We start from the raw sequence: 22,000 nt of genomic DNA, 5'->3' as shown, positions 1-22,000 counted from the left end.
GAAAAGTTTTTTTATATTAAGTGAGATAATAAAGATGAAGTGGATGTTGGAGACACAAAAAAATTGATGTAAAAATCTCAACTATTGATGTTGCTCTTAGAGCACCCTTATGAGTGAAGCTTTTGAGGATTTTGGAACAGTATTAGCTAACAAATTGGAGAGAAAATATAAGAGAGAAGAAATTGGTTCATCTACAAATGAGAAATTTTGGAACAATAATAAAGTCAGTGGAAAAGATTGCGCGCTTGACAGTGTTATTATTATTCTTTGTTTTTTTTAAAATTAATTTTGTTTCTTTTTTCACTTCCCATGTATTCTCTTTCTTAATTTTTTTTGTTTTTAATGCTACTAGCTCTATTACAATGTAATACTCGAATTCACAACCTTCCAAATGGAAGTCCAACTCGAGTACCACTAGACTACATAGTCCTAATTCTTAATTATACTTATAAAAACTCCTCAAAAACTACTAAAAAAATCCTCACTATTAATCTATTATGGATGCTCTTAGGAGGAATAAGAAACATTTTTCTTAATTTATTAATCTCACCTGCCCGGCTGTTCCACCTCGTGTGAGTAAGTGAATACTTACCGGTCAACCGTCACCTCAACCAACTACAAATTCCCCATCCAATTAGCTGCTTTACTCCAACCCCTGTTTTCATATATAGTTGCGGAAAAAAAGTGTACTGCGAAGCCGTGAACAATGTCTGCGCCGCCGTGTGTCGCCGAAGTCAAAGTGGAGAGCTACGTGTTTCCGGCGACGGTCAAGCCGCCGGGCACGGCCAAGACCCTGATCCTGGGTGGCGCAGGGGCGAGAGGATTGAACATCGACGGGAAGTTCGTCAAGTTCACGGCGATAGGCGTCTACTTGGAAGCCGACGCCGTTCCCTCTCTCGCCGTTAAGTGGAACGGGAAAAGTGCGGAGGAGTTGACGGATTCCGTCCAATTTTTCAGGGACATCGTTACGGGTAAGGGCCAAAACCTGATTCCTTTTTTGTTTTAGGCAAAATCTCAGATCGTCTCATGAGTTCGATTAAAATTTTATAATTATTATATTCTCATGTGTAGCTTTCCAACTTTTAGATATTAAATTTTAATAGAAATTATTTTTAATTTAATTTTTTATAATATTAAATTTAATATTAATATACAAAATTTATATATTTAAAAACTACAGTAAAATTACTATTAAACAAAAAAAATAAAAATAAATAAATAATACTAAAAAAAATAAACACAGAAGAAAGAATTGGTTTGACTAATGAATAATAAGTAGGACAGATAAAATGAGACAAATTGAAATATACTATTTCTCATATCACAATTTTTCTAATAAATATTACACTTTCTTTGATAAATTAATTTTTTCAGCCCAAATTTTCTCATATGTATTATGTTTTTACTCATTAGTAATAATCAATTTATTTATCTTGATTTGTATTACACTTTTTTCTTTTTATCATAATTCATAAGTAACTTTTCAATTCCTAAATATTACATTTTTACTTAAAATTATTTTATTTTCATCAAAATATTACATTTTCTCTCCTAAGTAACAATGAATTTATTTTTAATTAATATTATATTTTTCATCATAATATTATCTAATGTATCATTTTAGGGGTCATATTACTATTCAGTGGTTAAAAACGCTTTCTTTTTTACTTATTTTTTAAATATTTTTAAATTTTTATTTTTGTGTTTAAAAGTATTTTTAATGTAATTTCTAAATATATACATTTTATATATAATAATGTTAAATTTAACATTATAAAAAATTGAATTAAAAATAATTTCAGTTAAATTTCATTAATCAAACTAGACACATCAAATCAAATGAAATTAAAAAAATAAAAAAAATTAAAAAAAACATTTTTATCTGAACTTGATGTATCTCATAAAATAAAATAAAATTATGACGGAGTCTCATAAGAGATTCATCTTTTGTTTTATATTCCATCAACGAATTCTAAATTGACAATGAATCATATAAGATAACGGATCTGGGTTCGTGCTGTTTAGGTCCCTTTGAGAAGCTGACACGGATAACGATGATCTTGCCGTTAAGCGGCAAGCAGTATTCGGAGAAGGTGACGGAAAACTGCGTTGCTTTCTGGAAAGCCGCCGGAATGTATGGCGATGCAGAGAGAAAAGCTATCGACAAGTTTAATGATGTTTTCAGTGACCAAATGTTCCCACCGGGCGCCTCTATTTTCTTCAATCAATCACCCCTTGGCTCGTTAACGGTAAGCCATTTTAAATCCCCATATCTCCAGTTGCAGAGCTGCTGGGTTTAATTTTCTCCGAGTAATTGAGTCCAGTCGAGATGAGACTATACTTAATAATCAAAACTTGGTTTCATTTGTCCGATTATACGGGCTTTGATATATTTCTTATACTTAGAGCCTATTCAAGAGTCACGATATCTCGTGGTCTAGCAAAAAATAAAATAAAAATTTAGTTGGATTAATGAAACTTAGCTTATAGCAATCACAATAGTAGTTTTTAGAGAGATTTTTGATATTATAATGCTTATGTGGTAGAGAGAGATAGATGATAAATGAATTTTGTGTAAGACCATCTCCAACCCCAACGCCAAATCACCAAATCAGAAAAAAAAAAAAAAAAAAAAATGGCGTGAAAAGCCCTCCAACCAACTTGCTATAACACCATTTTTTCGTGCTCTGTTTATCCGCACCAAAATTAGGTGTGGTTTTTATTCCTATATTATCCCAAGCTTTTATTTATTAATACATTTTATATATCCTTAGTTTAATTTTAGAGTTAATACCCAAAATAGTCCATCGACTATGTCGTAATTACCAATTTGGTCCTCGACTATCATTCTTACCCAATTAAGTCCTCAACTATACAAGTTTTACCCAATTTAGTCCTTTGTCAATTTGACTGTTTGTTGACTGTCAAAAGTGGAAATAAAGTTGTAATTTTACAAGTTTTCTCCTTCCTCCGCATTTAGCAGCGCTAAACCATGTAGCAATAAGCTTCGGTTGGGTTCTAAACCTGTCAGTATCGAAGTAGTGGTTGTGCATCGGATAGCCCATGAATTTGATTTTCAACGATTTTTTGACGATCGAAATCTGATCGGAGTGTATTGCTACATGGTTTGGCGCTGCTAAATGGAGAGGATGGAGAAATCTTGTAAAATTATAATTTTATCCCGACTTTTGACAGTCAACAAACAGTCAAATTAATACAGAGGACTAAATTGGGTAAGAATTGTATAGTTGAGGACTAAATTGGGTGAGAATTGTATAGTTGAAGACTTAATTGAGTAAAAGTTACATAGTTGAGGACTTAATTGGGTAAGAATGGTAGTTGAGGACCAAATTGGTAATTATCACATAGTCGAGAGACCATTTTAGGTATTAACTCTTAATTTTAATGTATTTGTATATTTTGTTAAATTACTTAAATATTTAAACGTAAATTGTATATTATTAAAAAATAATAATATCATTTGAAAGGCCTCATCAAGACGATTAAAACAAGACTAATATTGAATATAATTTAATTAAAAATAAAATTACATAAAATATAATTAAAATTTAATTTATTAAATTACAACTATATGTTATATCTAAAAACATAATAAGTGTGAATGAAAGTTATACCTCTCATTTATGTCCTTTTTTTCTGTTATTTTTTTTTATACATTATGCTATAAGAGTTGTACTTTAAAATATTTTGGACAAACATACCCCTATCGTTATAACTTTCGTTATCTTTTCCACTATTGTTACCATGCACATGCATCCACCATTCCACCATATATTTTCTTATCTTCTTCATTAATAATAATATATACACACTATATATATGAGTTAATGTTAATTATTACCTAAAATATAAATATCAAATTTATAAAAATGTTTTTCATTATTATTATTATATTATTATTATTATTTATAATAATTTAAATATCTAAAATCTAAATAAATTTAAAATTTTAATATAATGTACTAATATTGGGCACCTATTTTTTGCGCATCGCGCATAAAAAATACTAGTTAAAATAATAAAAGTATAAATATAAACTTTAATTATGAAATATAAATTATTTTAGTGTAGGAATAAGATTTGGTGTAAATGAGTTGGAGATGAAAAAATTTTGGTGTAAGAATATACTGAGAATATTCATTTTGGTGTAAAATTTAATTTTTTGTATTCAAAGTGGGATCCACCAAAAAAAAAAAAAAAATTGCCCCTTTGCCGCGTTTATCTGCAACTATTCTTTTTTTCTCAGATTTTATTTTGATTTTTTCCCCTCTTTTTCCCTTCCATCATCTTCTATTTTTAATCACACCTACAAAAATTTCTCAAGATCAATGCTGATTGGGGATGCTCTTAGCTCTGATTAAATCAAACTCTAATTTTTTAAGTTCGAATTTAATTTTATTTAAGTTTGAGCTAAGTTTAATGATTTTTTGTTTATATTTTAAAGGTATGATCAATCAATCTAGAGTCATCATACAGTAATACGGAGTACATAATAGTCAAAACATTTATTAAAAAAAAAAAATTTAGTCAAAACTTGGTTCGATTTAAATGATAAATGGAGTTTAGCTTAGCTCGGATTATATCTAAATCTAATTTTTTAAGTTTGAATTTAATTTTATTTAAGTTTGAGCTAAGTTTAATAATTTTTTTAAAAAATCTTTTAAAGGTGTAATAAATCTAGAGTCATATAATACCTAATAGTCAAAACTTGGTTTGATTTAAAAATGATAAATGAAGCTTAGCTCAGCTCGGATTAGATCCAACTCTAATTTTTAAAAATTCGAGTTTAATTTTATTTAAGTTTAATAATTTTTGTTTATATTTTAAAATTGTAATCAATCTAAAGTCCTACAATACCTAATAGTCAAAACTTGGTTCGATTTAAAAATGATAAATAGATCTTAGCTCAGCTTAGATTAGATCCAATATTTTTATTTATTTATTTATTTGTTTTTGAAGTTTGAGTTTAATATCTAAATTTGAATGAACATTAAGGGTGTGTTTGGTTGGCAAGTTTAGCACACATGTATAGTTATGAAAGCGATTGTTATTATTTGGATTTTTAAAACTCTTCTATGCGTTTAGAATGTCCCATTAATTGAAAAACACATTTCCTTATTTTATAAGAGTTTCATCCCATTATTCATCTTTAGCCTAATTATTCACATTCCGTCTTACTGCCAAACATGTAAAATACTTTTACCAAAACTCATTATCATTACCATTACCAAATATTTAATATCCATTCTGATTTCGATTTCCATATGCGAACCAAACATACACTAAATTACTCCAATTTAACTCGATTCATTACTTGAACTACATACTCAAACTTGGACTCGATCCAACGATAATTAATGAAGTTTAAGCATTCATTAGTCGAACAATCTGACGCAATATATATCCCCCCATTCACTGTGAGCTGCAGATTAGCTTCTCCAAAGACGGTTCAACGCCGGAGACTGCGAGCGCAATAATAGAGAACAAGCCGCTGTCGGAGGCGGTGCTGGAGTCGATCATCGGCAGCAAGGGTGTTTCCCCCGAAGCAAAGCAGAGCCTCGCCGTCAGATTGTCGGACCTGTTCATGAACGGCGGCGACGCCATAAGCGGAAAAGTTGGAGGTGAGAATGATGTCATTCCACAAACGGTCGTCGTCTCTAAATAGGAAATGGAGAAATGATATCTGTTTTATTTGGGAGTGGCGTCTGCCAATCTAATAAAGACTAATATTATGCATACTCTTAATTTATACGGATTACTTTTGTTTTTATTTTGTACCTATGTGGCTTGTTTTGAATTTGTTTTAAAAATATTAGCTCACACTTTTTATTACATTTTGTTTTTTCTTCCCTAAAAGTTGAATGCCCAAACTCAAGGGCCCGAACATCTAAGAAGATGTAAATTATGAAAACTCAACTGAACCACAGAGGTTAGGGTTCCCTCACTTTTGAGAGTTTGCTCCCACTCTGCCGCTAATGAGACTCAATCCCTGATCATGGGCCCGAGCATAACTCATATGAACCAGAAAGGCTAGGGCTAGATCTTTGCTTATTGCGCACAAGGAGCTCTTCTCACTTTGAGAGGTTTCTCCCACACTCGATCCCTGATCATTCTTCTCAAACTTCATCCTATGACCAGTTGAGCTGTCCATGCGGACTACATTTTTTTTTTTTCCATCACAAGGATGGTTGTTGTTACAAGACGATTCCAACACATATTGCTAAGGTCAATTCTGTACCTCTTTCCAAATGAAATATTAAAAAATCAACTAAAATTGAGATGTAAAATAATCATTTGAGGCAAATTTTTGAGTGGGTTTCACTTTCATTTTGAGTGGGGTCAAAGTATATTTGAATTCTCTTAAGCATGATGTTTAATTTGATATATTATATACTCAAAATGGATAATGATTGAATGAGAAATTAATTCTAAGGGGGTGTTTGGTTCACGGAATCTTGGATTACCTGAGGTAATAGGATTACGTCAAGAAGGTAATGTGAGATTTTAGGAACGTAAAATTACCTTATGTGTTTGATTTGGATTGTGGAATATAATATTAACTTAAGTAGAAAATAAATCTAGAAGACTTATCCAAAGACTTTGGATTGAGGAGGACAATAGGAAAAATGATGGGAACGGCTCCATCTTTGGTGGAGCTAAGGCCAATGTTGTGGAGCATGGTAAGACCTCAAGAATGCCAAGAAAGAAAAGCAAAAGCTAGGTCCGACGAGAAATATTACCAATACAAATTAAAGTTTCATGTTAAATGCTTCAACTGTAGCAAGAATGCCCTCAAGTCATTTAATTGCATGGCTCCAAGAAAGAATAATAAGAATTTTGAAGTCAACGGTGACAGAGGTCGAAATCAGTCTTTCGACTATGGTAACACAGATGAACCCCGTGGGTTCCAACCAACGCGGGTGTTATTGTTGTTGGTCACTCTATTCATGGTCACAGAAAATGAAGGGAAGCTCACTAGTCTTCTATCTACTCTGCTCAACGAAAAAGCTGTTGTTTGTTGGTCACTCACAGCTTGCTAATGTCCCCACTAGTTCTGTTCATGGTCCCAGTTGGCAATCTGCTACAATTAGCTCTCAACCTGCTCCTACTGATCCATCAAAGTCTAACTTTGAATAGTACCATTCAAAATCCGTTTCTAAAGATACTTGATCATTCTCCTTTGGTAATACCATTCATAGGCGCAAATTATGCTCTGCAACCGAATGCACCATTCGCATGGTGCATACGATGCAAAATGACGTCGTTTTGGTTAAAAAACGTGCGTTCCACTTAAAAAATAAATCAGGTTCGATTCCTGGCAATAGCATTTTTATATATCCATAAATTCATAACTATATATCCATAAATTCATAATTATATATCCACAAATTCATAACTATATATCCACAGTGAATGAATGAAGTAAAAATTCACAATGAATGAACTAAATATCCACAATGATTGAACTAAATATCCACAATGAATGAACTAAATATCCATAAATTCATAACTATATATCCAGAAATTCATAACTATATATCCACAGTGAATGAATGGAGTAAATATCTACAATGAATGAACTAAATATCTACAATGAATGAACTAAATATCCATAAATTCATAACTATATATCCAGAAATTCATAACTATATATCCACAATAATGCTATTGCTGAGAATCGAACCAGAATTTTTTTTTTAAAATGGAACACGCGTTTTTAATCAAAACGACGTCGTTTTGCATCGTATGCACCATGCGCATGGTGCATTCGGTTGCACAGCATAACTATTGATTCATAGGCATGTCCATATTTGATATATCAAACACTTGAAAGCCCAAACAAATTCACATTCCAAATGGCCCAATCCAATATGAAAAAGCCCAAAGTGAGTGCGCCATGACTACTTCTAAAGCCCAAATGGGTAAATTATCAATCGTTATATCGTGCACTAGGGAGCACAATGCATTGTGTGTCTTGCCTAAAATGACGTCGTTTTTTATGTTAAGAGTTTATGTGTATTATGTTAAGAGTACAGTTTATGTGTATTATGTATTATGTTAGATTATGTGTATTATGTTATTAGTTTAGTGTATTCTACTATACAATTCTGTACATTCGAAACAGAGAATTTTTTTAAAAAAATTAACGGCAGAAACGGGAAACGTAATTTTATTAAAAAAAAAAAAACAGATACAAACGACGTCGTTTTGACTAGGGCGCACAATGCATTGTGCGCCCTGGTGCATGATATAATTTGCCAGTAAATTACCATTGTTGGGAAAAAGCCCAAATATGGGCAGTTGTCCTTGTTTTTTTTTTTTTAAAAAAAAAAAAAAGAAAAAAACCACAAAAATTGATTCATTCTGTTTGTTCTATAAAAACTCAAAACAGGTACTATATCACTTGCTCTGAAAGCCCAAATATGAAATTTGAACAAAATGTTCAATTTGTTCTCCAAAATTTTGAAACCGACAATTTATATCGTGCACCACCGTGCAAGCACAAAACGCGCGCGTTTCAATTGCTGACGTCACTCTGTTGGGAATCATTCAAAGCCTTGTTATATTTTTGGATAGTGAGACACGTGTAAAAGTTTCCTTCATCATCTCCCTTTTATTCGCACTTCCTTAGCTGATAATGTTGGCTTTCACTATATAAACATCAATAAGCTTTAAGAAGGAACACACCAAAATCACTTGATTACATCTTCATCATCTCGTGGTCCTTCTATGTCCTTTCTATCATAAGCTCCGCCTGAGCACTAAGTCAGGTTCACCTGCGCTGTAGTTGGTGCGAATTAAACGTAGTTAGTCTGTGTAGCTTGTCGAAAGCGTAACAGGGCTCTAGCTGCACCGTTACCGGGCAAATAACGCTTTTAAGGTAGTGTTATTATAACACGACACAGACTTCCTTTTAGTCATACACCCGCAGTGTCCGTGTTTCTTAAAAGGTTTCTAGCTCGCGCGTTGACGTTGCGAACATTTTGCAACAATTAAAAGCGTTAGTCTAGCAACAGTCAACTACTTGAATCATGGAGCAGATTATAATAATTTTTTGGCGACATGGTGGTGTAGCAACAACAGAGATTAGCAGTGGAAGGCAACAGCTTCATACAAAACAAAACTGGTGAAGCACACTGCTTCGGCTTATGTGTAACATTTAAGCAAGGGAGTACACATAAATAATTATTGGGTTCATATCAGAGCTTTGACCATACTCCGACGAGGTTTGTCTCATCATATTTTAATATTACACATGCATATTTATATGATAATAGACTATCATATGCAAATGATTATTTATAACACAAGTAGTCATATATTATTGGCCATTGACCATATTCCCTTAAAACTATCATAATGGCATAATTTAGAAGATGGTTTGCCTATATGTTTGCATCCGTTTGATTATTATGTTTTGAGAGCATTTGAAACGTGAAATATATATTGTGACAAGTATTTTAGAAATCACCATTTCATATTTTATATGGTGAGTGCTTTGAATATTATAGAGAAAATTAACAGCCATGTACACAAGGATAAGTGAATTGTTATTATTCACATAGATGAGCTTTATGATTTTGTTGTGTTAGAAGTGTTGATTTAACACTACTGCTAAGTGATTAAATCATCAATCTGATTTAAAGGTTATAAATTGTGTACTTATATACATATCGAATTTATAACATTATGTGTTTGGTAGGAAATACCCCGACCGACATAATGTTACCCCGACCCTTGTGTCTTTGTCCTTTTCTTCTTGTCTTTGCAGGTTACAGGTCGGGTTTCTTGTGAAGAACCCGGTCGGAGTCTGACCGGGAGTTACCCGACCGGCAGTGTCGACCCCCGAGTGGTAGCCCTTTAGCGAGAGAGCTGATGAGGAACACGTGGCGGCTCTACGCATTGACAGGCAGGGCACCCGAGAAGGCGACACGTGGTTGCTACGTGGGAGGCATGCCGGACGGTCGGATTTGTGTCTCCGGCTCCGCGACTATAAATACCCGCGATAGCGACAGTGTGTGGGACTTTTGGACGATCGATAGGTTGTTGTTAGAGAATTTCGACCGCAGTCAGTCGGTACTCAGAGCAACCATTTAGATTGTACTTAGGGCCTTCACTGTGATCAATAAGAGTTATTTAATGGATTTCATTGGTCTCGTGTTTATTTAGTTACCGCATTACATGGCAATTAGTACTATCATTTTGGCGCCGTCTGTGGGGACCCGTGCAAGCAAGCAACGTTTGACGAGCACCCGGTCTCTTGGCAATCATGTACCCGTGGGCACAAAACCTCTTCGCCGACGATCAAGCGGATGCGGCTAGTTCATCCGATCACCACCCAAGCCAGCAGCAAGGTCAGACAATGGACCTCAATCTCAATCTCTCACCACCCCATCCGTCAAATACATACCCGGCCCCCCAGCAGCCGGTGAACTACATTCAACCGGGATATCCTCCACCCGGTCAGCAGTTCCAGCAGCAGATGCAGTATCCCGGCCAGTATGTATACCCGGCCCCACCTCAACCGTACGGGTACTGGTCCGGTCAACCGATGTACTATACATCACCGGTTGGTTATCCACCCTACACGCCTGCGTACACGGCTCCAGCCGCCGCCCCTCCAATATACCCGACTGCTCATGTAGAGCCGCAGCATCAGCCCACTTCCCGGGCTCGACGCTCGGCTCGTTCGCGGTTGGGGTCGGGGGTGCTGATGCGATGGATGTACCACGGCAGGCCCCTCAAGCACCGGAGGTTCCGACCCGAGCGGAGGACCCTGAAGAAGTTACACGAGCAGTAGCTTTTGATCGTCTCCGACCGGAGATGCGACAACGCTTGGGACCCCAAGACCCGAGCCGGCAACCGGAAGATGTACAGATGCAGGAGGCTAGCCAGGAGGCTTCATCCGGGCATAGCGGGTCGAGATCTCACCATCAACGACGCGCTCGGGAGTCAGCCCAAGCCCAGACGGCCGAGCTCAACGAGACCCGAGGATTGCTCTATAACCTCCAGGCGGAGTTCGCTCGGTTCCGGAACGAGCATCCCGTGACACCCCCGGTCGATCAGTCATCCTTACTGAGGACACCCTTTATAGCGGAGGTAATGGCTCAGCCATACCCGCTTGACCTGAAAGTCTCCGGGGAGAAAAGTTATGATGGCCGTACGGACCCTGAGGTCCACGTCAACGATTTCTACGGCAACATGATATTGAAGGGCGTGTCAGACGCCGTGATGTGCAGGGCTTTTTATTCCACGCTCACCGGTCGGGCGACGGAATGGTTCCGAACTTTACAGCCGGGCTCAATTGCTGATTTTAACGCCCTGGCGATCAAGTTCGTGAGGAAGTTCATCACCTCTAAGGTGGTGAGAAAGCCCTATATGTACTTGGAGAAGGCCAAGCAACTCGAAGGGGAGAGCTTGACCGACTTCCTTGTCAAATGGAAGGCAGCGGTCGGGGAAGTCGAGCCAATGGACGACGCCACCACCACCCACATGCTCCACATTTCTCTCCGGGTGGGGTACCTCTATCAGGATTTTATCCTTCACCCCCCGGCCACGTATGAAGAGGCCCTTCGAAGGGTCACAGATTATGCCAACGCCGGCGAGGCGAACACCATGAAACGCTCACAGGAGGTCGGGTCTTCGTCCCGTAAACCGGCCGGCCGGGCGTAACATCGATCGGGTGACGACCATCCCCGATCCCGCACCAGGCCTGGTGAGTTTACGGCCCTGAACCGATCCGCAGCGGAGGCCATACAGTACGCCCAGTCCTGCAATCTCATCAAACTCCCCCATCCCGATCAAGACGGCCCAGACAAGAGTAAGCATTGTGCTTACCACCGATGTGCCGGGCATGACACTGAGGAGTGTACCCACTTGCGCCAATTGTTGGAAGATTTGCTCAATCTTGGGAAGTTGGACAAGTGTGTGGGGAAGAGAGAAGAAACAAAGAAGAATACCGATCGGAGAGATCATCGACGATCCCATCACCGCTCCGATCGTTCTGATCGTGATGGACGTTCCGATCGGTCGGGTCAGGACCGAAGAGATGACCGTCGAGACGACCGACGGGACCCTGACCCCCCAACTAGCAGCCGACCGGCAGGAAAGCCGACCATCCACGTAATCTTTGGTGGATTGGATGACGCTTCCCGACCGAGGGACAACTACCCGGTCGCTATAGTGGATTCCCGAGACACCGGGAAGAGGCAGAAAATGGAACCCAAAACCTTCTCCCTTGAAGATCAACCTAGCAGCGGTGACCACGACATGGAGGCACTCGTGGTCACCATCGACGTGAAAGGGACGGACGTCCAGAGAGTTATGGTGGACACTGGGAGCAGTGTCAACGTCCTTTATTTGGACATCTTTGAGAAACTTGGGCTCGACAAGAGAGAGCTGACTCCGGTCGGTGTACCATTGTCGGGATTTACCGGGGCTCTTATCTACCCCGAGGGCAAAATCACGCTCCCAGTTGAGATCGGCACCTCCCCGAAGTCAATCAAGACGGAGTTGGAATTTGTTGTGGTCAACCTACATTGCGTCCACAACATTATCTTGGGCCGACCCGCGATTATGAAGATTGGTGGGATAATTTCAATGCCCCACCTGTGCATGAAATTCCCCACCCCTAATGGGGTCGGTGTGGTGCGTGGCGATGTCCAATCCGCCCGGAAGTGTTACACCCGAGCGGTCAATAGACGTGACTCCAGTCCGTCTTCCCGGGTGAACACGATCGCCAAGGAGGAATCCAAAGACCGGAAGGAACAACCCGAGCCTCCCGAGGAAGTAGAAGAAGTTCCCCTGTCCGAGGACCGACCGGACAGGAAGATTAAAATCGGCCGGGCCCTCACCCCCGAGCTCCGAGCGGAAATTTTGGCAATACTCCGGGAGTATGCCGACATCTTTGCATGGGGGCCCGAAGACATGCTCGGGATCGACCGAACGGTTATTTGTCACAAATTGGCCGTCGATCTCGCAGCGAAGCCGGTCGTGCAAAAGACCCGGCACCTTTCATGCGATCACCGCGAGTTTGTTAGAGAGGAGGTCAAGAAGATGGCGTCGATCGAGCACATCCGGCCGGTGATTTATCCCGAGTAGGTGGCCAATATTGTTCTTGTTCCGAAGCCCCCAGCTTGGAGGATGTGTATTGACTTCACCGACCTCAACAAAGCCTGTCCACTCGATCCGTATCCATTACCGAGTATCCATCAGATGGTCGACGAGACGGCCGAGGCCGAGTTGATGAGTTTCATGGATGCATTCAAGGGATATCATCAAATAATGATGCACCATGAAGACGAGAGCAAAACAGCCTTCGTGACCCCGGACGGGCTGTATTGCTACCGAGTGATGCCGTTCGGCCTCCGCAACGCGGGAGCGACCTATCAGAGGATGGTCAATATGCTCTTCGCCGATCTGCTAGGCCGAACGATGGAGGCATATATCGACGATATGCTGGTCAAGATCGGGACCGATCCGACCACACTCGGGAACGATGGAGGAAGTACCAATTGAGGCTGAACCCAACCAAGTGTACATTTGCGGCTCAGACCGGGAAGTTCCTCGGATACATGATGACCAAGAGGGGAATCGAGCCCAACCCGGCTAAGGTTAAGGCAATTCTGGACATGCAAGCACCTTTAACCGTTCGGGAGGTCCAGCAATTGACCGGTCGGTTGGCAGCACTCAGCCGGTTCCTCTCCAAATTAGCCGAGCGAGCTTTACCTTTCTTCAAGGTATTGCGTAAAGTTAATGGTTTCGTCTGGGACGACGAGTGCCGAGCGGCTTTCGACGAGCTAAAGGAGTATCTCATGTCACTAATTGTGCTGTCGAAGCCCGAGCTTGGGGAAGAACTAGACGTGTACCTCACCGTATCCGATCGAGCAATAAGTGCAGTATTGTGCCGAACCGATCCGGAAGGGGTCCAGCGACCGGTGTACTATGTAAGCCATGCGCTACATGGTCCCGAGCTCTGGTACTCCCGGCTAGAGAAGGTCATCTACGCCCTGTACATTGCCACAAAGAAGTTGGCTGCCTACTTCCAGGGTCGAGCAATTCGCGTGTTGACCGATCAGCCGATCGGGCCAGTCCTCCGAACTGCTTCATCATCCAGTCGCCTAGTCAAATGGGCGTTAATGCTGACCCAGTATGCGATAGAATACCGACCAAGACCAGCCGTCAAAGGTCAAGCCCTTGCAGATTTCTTGGTCGAGTGCACCGCTCGGGATACCCGACCTCCCGAGGTCGCGGACCCTGAGGCCGAGTGGTGGTCCCTAGCTACTGATGGGTCGAGCAGCAAGAAAGGGGCAGGAGGAGGAGTGGTAGTCACGAGCCCGGAGGGATTCAAGGTCTATTTCGCCCTTATGTATCAGTTTCATCCGACCAACAATGAAGCCGAGTACGAAGCCTTTGTTAACGACTTACAGTGTGCTCGGGACTTGGGGGCTGAATATATTCGGGCTCAAACAGATTCCACGCTCGTGGTCGGGCAGGTTCTCGGGGATTATGAAGTGAATGGAGAACGATTACAGCTATAATGAGACTTGGCCATGGAAAAGCTTGCCCAGTTCCGGGGATATACCGTCCGGCACATACCCCGATTGGATAATGCTGATGCGGACATCTTGTCCAAATTGGCCCAAGACGCCCCGGAACATATGTCGAAGATCGCTCGGATTTTGGTGATCCCGAGACACAGTATCCACCGGTTGCAGGTTAATCCTATCCAACCGGCAGAAGACAATTGGATCACCGATCTGAAGGAGTTCCTTGAGCACGGTCGACTCCCAGTCGACCCCCAGCGTGCTCGGAAGGCCAAGCTTAGAGCCCCGAGGTTCCAAGTCTTGGATGGTCGTCTCTATAGGCGATCGTATGGAGGCCCTCTTATGCGCTGCTTGACCGCATTTGAGGCCGATCTTGTCATGAAGGAATTGCACTCGGGTATCTGTTCGTCACATCAAGGAGGCCGATCCGTAGCTCGTCGAATCATGCTGATCGGGTATTATTGGCCATCCATCTAGTTGGACTGTGAGAAGCTCGCTCGGGAATGTGAGACGTGCCAATTGTTTGCCCGGATGCCCGGACGACCGGCCACCTTCTACCAACCGGTCACGACTGCAATTCCCTTCGCAAGGTGGGGGGTGGACATCTTGGGACCTTTCCCTCAGCTTTCCTGCCGGAGAAAGTTCGTCATTGTCGCCATCGATTACTTCTCAAAATGGATCGAGGCCGAGCCCTTAGCTACGATCACCTCTCAACAATGTGCTCGATTCTTATGGCGCAATGTAATTTCCCGCTTTGGTGTGCCCGTGCATCTCATCAGCGACAACGGCCGCCAATTTGTAAGCCAGTATTTCCAAAATTTCTTGCCCACGATCGGGACGATTCACGTCCGGTCGTCGGTGGCTTACCCCCAGGGAAATGGACAAGTGGAGAATGCCAATCGGACAATTCTAGAGGGTCTGAAAAAGAAGCTACACTCGGCTGGTCGTAGTTGGGCCTATGAGTTGCCATATGTTTTGTGGACTTATCGGACGATCCCGAGAGAAGCGACTTTGGAGACTCCATTCGCCCTTGTCTACGGAGCAGATGCCCGACTCCCGATCGAGGCATGGATCCCGACCGACCGAGAGTGAACTTACAATGCAGAGGAGAATGAACACTCGATGGTCGTGGATCTCGATAGGGTCGAGGAAAAAAGAGAGCTAGCCGCTCGGCGTATGGCCGAGTATCAGAAGAGAGTCAAGAGCTCAAAGGACGTTCGGGTCAACCCTCGGTATTTATAGGTGGGAGATTACGTTCTACGTCGACGGGAGGCCAGTCAACCTTTGGAAGGCAGGAAGCTAGCTCAGAATTGGGAAGGGTCGTACGTCATCAGCGCTGTGTTGCGGCCGGGAACATACCGATTGGAGACAACAACCGGTCGGGTAATCGAGGGGACTTGGAATTCCGAGCACCTCGTTATGTTTAGGCATTAGCCTATTTTTGTAGTTTTAGATGAAGTGGGGGCTCGGCCTGCGAGTCGGCCTCGTTCGTCATTTATTTGTAAATGTATATACGATCGGTGATTGCTCGACCGTTTGCACAAGGCGGCCCGATCAGTTTTTTCCTTACCTTCGTTAAACGCAGGTTAAGTCATCTCCACGTTATCTCGACTGGTCAAATGCGCTCCTCTTCGGCGGACATCTGGGTCACGCCACCGATCGGGAAAGCCAGAGCTCCAGCATAATTCGCCGATCCGTCCAACTTCTTTCCACTATTGCACCCACTCGTGCCTCGAGCGCACAATAGTGTGGGGGCTAGGATGAAGGAAGTGCTGTATGTCCGTCGCTCGGGAACACCCCGATCGAAGAGGCTTATTAGTTTTCAAAAAATCGACAAGGCCAGAGGGTCGGGTAAACCTGATCGGGTAGGCCATCAGAACGTCGATGCTCCGATTGAAAAATGCATGATTAGGCCATAAGGCCGCTAGGTCGGGCATTAGACTGATCAAAAGATGCACGACCAAGCCATAAGGCCAGGAGGTCGGGTGTTGAACGAGTCGAATGATGTACGACCAGGCCATGAGGCCGCAAGGTCGAGCATTGGATGTTCGGCATATGCGTAATTGAAAGTGAAAATGCAATGAAAACGAGCGGTACAAGTTGAACAAAAAGCAAATTTTATTAAAGTCAAAAGGTGTCCGGTACAAATTCGGGACCGGGCTCCCGATCAAGTTCATTACAAAACGAAGAAGTTAAATCTACTTCTTCGAAGGCTCTGCTTCGCTCGGGGTAGCCGTTGCAGTCCCGCTTAGCGTAGCCGTCTTTTCCTTCGGATCGAACGGTGCTGGCCCGGGGTCGGGAAGGTTCGGAGGAAGTGTGGTCAGGACCAGTTGAAGATTTTCTCCCTCGAGCGCTTGCTCCATGATCTTCTGCGTCTTTTCACGCATCTTTCTCTGACCGGTCTTGAACGCCCATCGCCCGAACGTGCAGATCAGTTCGTCCCCGACCGTTGTACCTCGGACCGCCTTGAGGAACTGCGTGCCCGATTCATTGTCTCGAAAGAGGAACCGGGCTAGCTAATCTGGATTGTTCAACCGGGCTTTTAGTTCCACGACCTCCCCGGTCGCCTGTTGGGCCACCGTCTTCAGCTCGGCGACCTCTCCGATCGCCTGGTGGGCGACCGTCTCAGATAAGTCCCGGTCCTCCCGGCTCTTCTTCAGATCCTCCTGGGCTTTTGTCAGCTCCGCTTGGAGGTCCTTCACTTCTTGTAGTCGCCGGTCGGCGACCTTCTTCAGAGCGGCGGCTTCGTTAGCCTGCAGGGCCCGTCGTTGCAGAAGTTGCGCCGCTCAGGAGATTTGCAGTGCACATATGATCGGGGTTAGCCCGAACGGAGCTACTTGCATATAAAGATCAAAGGAAGAAAGTCTTACCTCGGCCAAGTCGTAGCCGATCCTCTCGGCCACCTGGGTTGAGGTCAGCTTGCTCAGGTCCTCTTTAGCGGGCCCGGCGTTGCCAATCCGGGCGAGGATGGACGAGCTGCCCTTACTTCCCCCGGTCGAGGGGCTCGGGCTGCGTTGTTCCCGTCGACGCTTCAGTGCGCCACTGTCAGTTGCCCCCTTCTCGGGCACCTTCTCTTTGCCCTTGGCGACGGCCACGCAGGCAACCAGGACGTCGGATGCGTCGACCACGTAGCCTTCTGGCGTGGTGACGGTCGAGGCGCCCATCGGTCGGGCAAGAGGGATCTCCTTTTCCCCGGTCGGCTTAGTCTTTGGCTTCTTCTTGCCAAGCACGATCTTGGCCACCGGGGGTAGAGGGACGTCATCATCACCAAAACCGGCCATCTCTGCAAACAAATAAAAGAAGACGGTTAGATCGGGAATTAAGGTCGTTCGGGGTGTTAAGGTCGGGAAGGAATGGTTAGTGTTAGACCTTTTCCTTTCCGTTTGCCCCGAGCGGGCGCCTTGGCGATCGTTACGCCCATTGGCTTGGGGTTGTACTTCTCGGTCAGATCGTAGACCGGCTCGGGTAGTTGGGCCGCTTCGTAGCTCTCAGCCGTCTTGAAGATCCTGTACTCGTAGATCTCGCCCGAGATCTTGGTGACCGCGTCCTTAAGGGCCTTTGTCTCGACCGGAATGACTTGCTTCCGGAAACGCTGGCTCCAAACCCTCCCAACCGGGAGGATCCAGGGGTCGTACTTGACCGAGAATATCCGGTTCTTCCACCCCCGGTTGTTCTTGGGTAGGCCCTCGATCGAGCACATATCTGCTCGGGATTGGGTCATCAAAAACCAGCCCCCGTACGTGGCTGCTAAAACCTTCACCTGGTACACGAAATTGAAAAGCTCCATGGTGCAGGCCACGTTGTGCCGACCGCATATCTGAGGAAAGCACGCGATCATCCGGTGCGCGTTCGGGCAAATCTGTCCGGGCACGACCTGGTAGTAGCCCAGGAACGCGGTGAGAAGGCCCGAAAAGGGGAAAGTGATCGGGGCTATCAGGGAGTCATAGTGCATCCCGATCCACTTTACCCGGTGACGGTCGATAACGTTTCCAAGCTGGCGGCTGGTGTCGAACTCGACCCGACCGCTAAGTGTTGCGGCGATTTTGGCCGCTTCTCCCTTTGTCAGCTTGCTCATCTAACTTTCGACGCTCTCGCTGTTGAGGAACTCGAACCCGTCCCCGCCCGGCTCCGCCTGGTCGGCCGGGTTTTCCTCGACCAGTTCCGTGTCATTTGCTCGATCGCCCTCTTGGGTCTTGGCCTGAGGGTAATCCCCAATTACCCTCGTAGGCGTTTCCCGAACGCCTTCGGCCGGGGAATTCCGTCCGCTCGCGGACATTTCCCCGCTCTCACCACTTGAGCTCCCCGATCCGCTGGAGCTCGACCCCGATGTCCCAGACGAGCTCGATGACCTTTGTCGCTCGGGGGCTCGCTCGGGAGTTTCCTGCAGTCGTTGAACGACCTCCGGCGAGTAGGACATTATGTCCACTTCCTCGCTGACCTGCTCGACCTCATCGTCGTAGTCCGCAACTGATAAGTTCTGGCTGTCCGAATCTGACATTGTTATTTGCCTAAAGGCCTGTCGGGATTAGTGTGGGACTCGGGACGTTTAGGTAGAGGTCAGTTTTATCCTACCGCTATATGGAAATGTAAAGCAAGTATTAAAGCAGAAGGTTAGAGACCTTACCGATTGAGGAGACTTTGGGAAACTTGGAAATCCTTTGCTCGACTGGTCTGCTGAAGTGCTTCGCTCGGGACTCTCTGAGTATACCGATCGATTCAGAAGGTTGAGGAAAGTTCAAATGAGGGCCTCAAGGGCTTATTTATAGGAGAGCGTTTGGGCGGGAAACCAGTCCACTTGCGTGACGCGACCGCTGCTGATTCCGAGGCGACCGTTGTAGTCGTCGACACGTGGCAAGGGAGGGAATGACAGCTGGCCGGTCGGTTTGGCAGCGAACGGTTAGGCTTCTTCATCTCGTCCCGTTTTTTCCCGGACGGTTAAAAAGGCACGAGCTGGGGGGCTCTTGGTAGGGAATACCCCGACCGACATAATGTTACCCCGACCCCTGTGCCTTTGTCCTTTTCTTCTTGTCTTTGTAGGTTACAGGTCGGGTTTCTTGTGAAGAACCCGGTCGGGGTCTGACCGGGAGTTACCCGACCGGCAGTGTCGACCCCCGAGTGGTAGCCCTTTAGCGAGAGAGCTGATGAGGAACACGTGGCGGCTCCACGCATTGACAGGCAGGGCACCCGGGAAGGCGCACGTGGTTGCTACGTGGGAGGCATGCCGGACGGCCGGATTTGTGTCTCCGGCTCCGCGGCTATAAATACCCGCGATAGCGACAGTGTGGGGGACTTTTGGACGATCGATAGGTTGTTGTTAGAGAATCTCGACCGTAGTCAGTCGGTACTCAGAGCAACCATTTAGATTGTACTTAGGGCCTTCATTGTGATCAATAAGAGTTATTTAATTGCTTTAATTGGTCTCGTGTTTATTTAATTACCACATTACGTGGCAATTAGTACTATCAGTGTTATATTGTGGATATGATACAAACATTGCACTATTTTGATGAGATACATATATGTTTTACAGTCACTTAATCTTAAATGTCTGAATTGTGTACCGCGATTAAATTCCAAGGCTTTACTCACATTGTGGTGGTAGCATGGAAAAGTCATCCTTCTTGAATACTCTGTCTAGGAAGATGGTTTTTAAGTAAACTTTGGTTTCACCACTCGACCTGGGAGTTTTTAAGAAGTAGGGTGTTGATCATGCAGGCTAGTTAGAGCGCCACTTGATCTTCACCTGAAATGAGGTTGACTTTCATATGTTGTTAAACTGTCAAAGCCTTGCAATAGAAATTGTTGAAGTACTGTAATAGTAATATTGGTCTGCATTATATGAATGCTTTATATGAGTTTTTAATTTCCTCAAGTGAAGAAAAAGGTGTGCAGGTGGAATAACTTTGAGTATTAAAGTTATACTTGTTAAATTCACCGTGTTGAAATATATTCCCTAATAAATGTCAGTTTGAACATATTCTTTGCGTATGAGATTAACTTCTTTTAAGAATATTATGTGAAATTTGTGATTATGTTGTCCAACGTGAAGTAGCTTACAGACAACATTATCTCTGTGGCGAGCATTTATGTATATTATTTAAATTCTTGGTTGAGTCATCTTGAAAGATATATAATTCTTGTTTAAATGGTAATTATGATGGTTCAAGATAACCAAGTTTGTTGAAACTGCGGAGCTACTATAATGCTTCACAAAGCAAATTTGCAAAACTCAGTCTACAAAGAAGCTAATGTTGGGCACCAAAGATCAATCTGGGTAAGAGATCAAATACTTTTGAGAAAAATATTTGTAAGTGTTGCATTGTGGGGGTAATTAACTCCTGATATATTTCTTTCTTAAAAGTCTCTCTGTGGTACCAACAATAATGGTAAAAGAGAATATTTCATGTTGAACATGAAATTTTAAGGGAATTATTTGTGAGTAAATAAAGTACTCGTCGTAAGTTGATCGAGATGATCAACTTACTTTAATAGAAAGGACTAATTATGAGGTTAGTCGTTGAATTATTGGAATGGCTTAAAGCCCAAGAGGTGATGAATTCGTGGTGGGTCCCACTTTTGTGGTCAACGAAGCCATGAAAAGAATCGCATAGTACACTAATTGGTCATTCCTACAATGTGTGTACTTGTTAGGTTGAGCTACAGCTCTTAATGAATTCATAACCGTATGAGAAAGGTGGTTTTGTTGAGACAAAACTAATTAATTCGCTGCATAATGCTTGAGTACAAAAGTGCTCTTGATGATTTATACTCAATTGGGGTGGTCTATTTTGAGGTAGACCTAAACGAGATCCTTGACTTGAGTGAAAAAAGGGTTAACCACCTCTTATGAAAGATAATGGGGGTATCCCAAGAAGGTGAATGGCTAAGAAATATGTTGATAAACGTGCAGTTGTGGGGTGTCCAAAACCTTCACTACATATACTTTGCGATTGACAAACTGCCATTTGCATTGCAAAGAACAGTGTCTATGATAGAAAGAGAAGACACATGAGGGTCCGACATGAGTCGTAATGGCAGTTGATGGCTAAAGATTGATCACAATAGAGTTTGTGAGGTCTGAGAAATCCTCTCACGAAAGGTCTAAACTAAACCATCCTTGAAATGTCAAGGGAGATGGGGTTAAGACTAGTGAGGTAAGGAATTTATGACGGGTACCACTTCTGTGGTCAAACGAAATTGTGAAAAGACATACAACTGATTTATGTCTTTAACTACTCTATAAGCCTTTAAAGGTGGCGTGGTCTATACTAAGACAGGCTTGATAGAGTTAAAAGTCTATATTGAGATGGACTTGGCAAGACATAAAAATCTATAGTGCGACAAGACTTGTTAAAGTTAAAAGTCTGTTGGTCCCGATAGGGTGGTAAAAGTCTAGAGGTAGGGGGGGGGGTGAATAGACTTTTAAAACTTTT

At 43.1% G+C, this 22,000-nt stretch overlaps 1 protein-coding gene across 1 annotated transcript; it reads left to right on the top strand.

Annotated features, from left to right (window-relative positions):
* Window positions 1-596: 596 nt before the first annotated feature.
* On the top strand, window positions 597-5,798 carry LOC109186979 (chalcone--flavonone isomerase). Its single transcript, XM_019337142.1, has 3 exons — window positions 597-971; window positions 2,026-2,249; window positions 5,450-5,798. The coding sequence occupies exons 1-3, from the start codon at window positions 707-709 to the stop codon at window positions 5,684-5,686; spliced, it is 726 nt and encodes a 241-aa protein (XP_019192687.1). The 5' UTR covers window positions 597-706; the 3' UTR covers window positions 5,687-5,798.
* Window positions 5,799-22,000: the final 16,202 nt, after the last annotated feature.

Source organism: Ipomoea nil, unplaced genomic scaffold, assembly GCF_001879475.1.
Source record: "Ipomoea nil cultivar Tokyo-kokei standard unplaced genomic scaffold, Asagao_1.1 scaffold1416, whole genome shotgun sequence".
NCBI classification, from domain to species: Eukaryota; Viridiplantae; Streptophyta; class Magnoliopsida; order Solanales; family Convolvulaceae; genus Ipomoea; species Ipomoea nil.
This window is presented reverse-complemented; position numbering and strand designations above follow the sequence as displayed.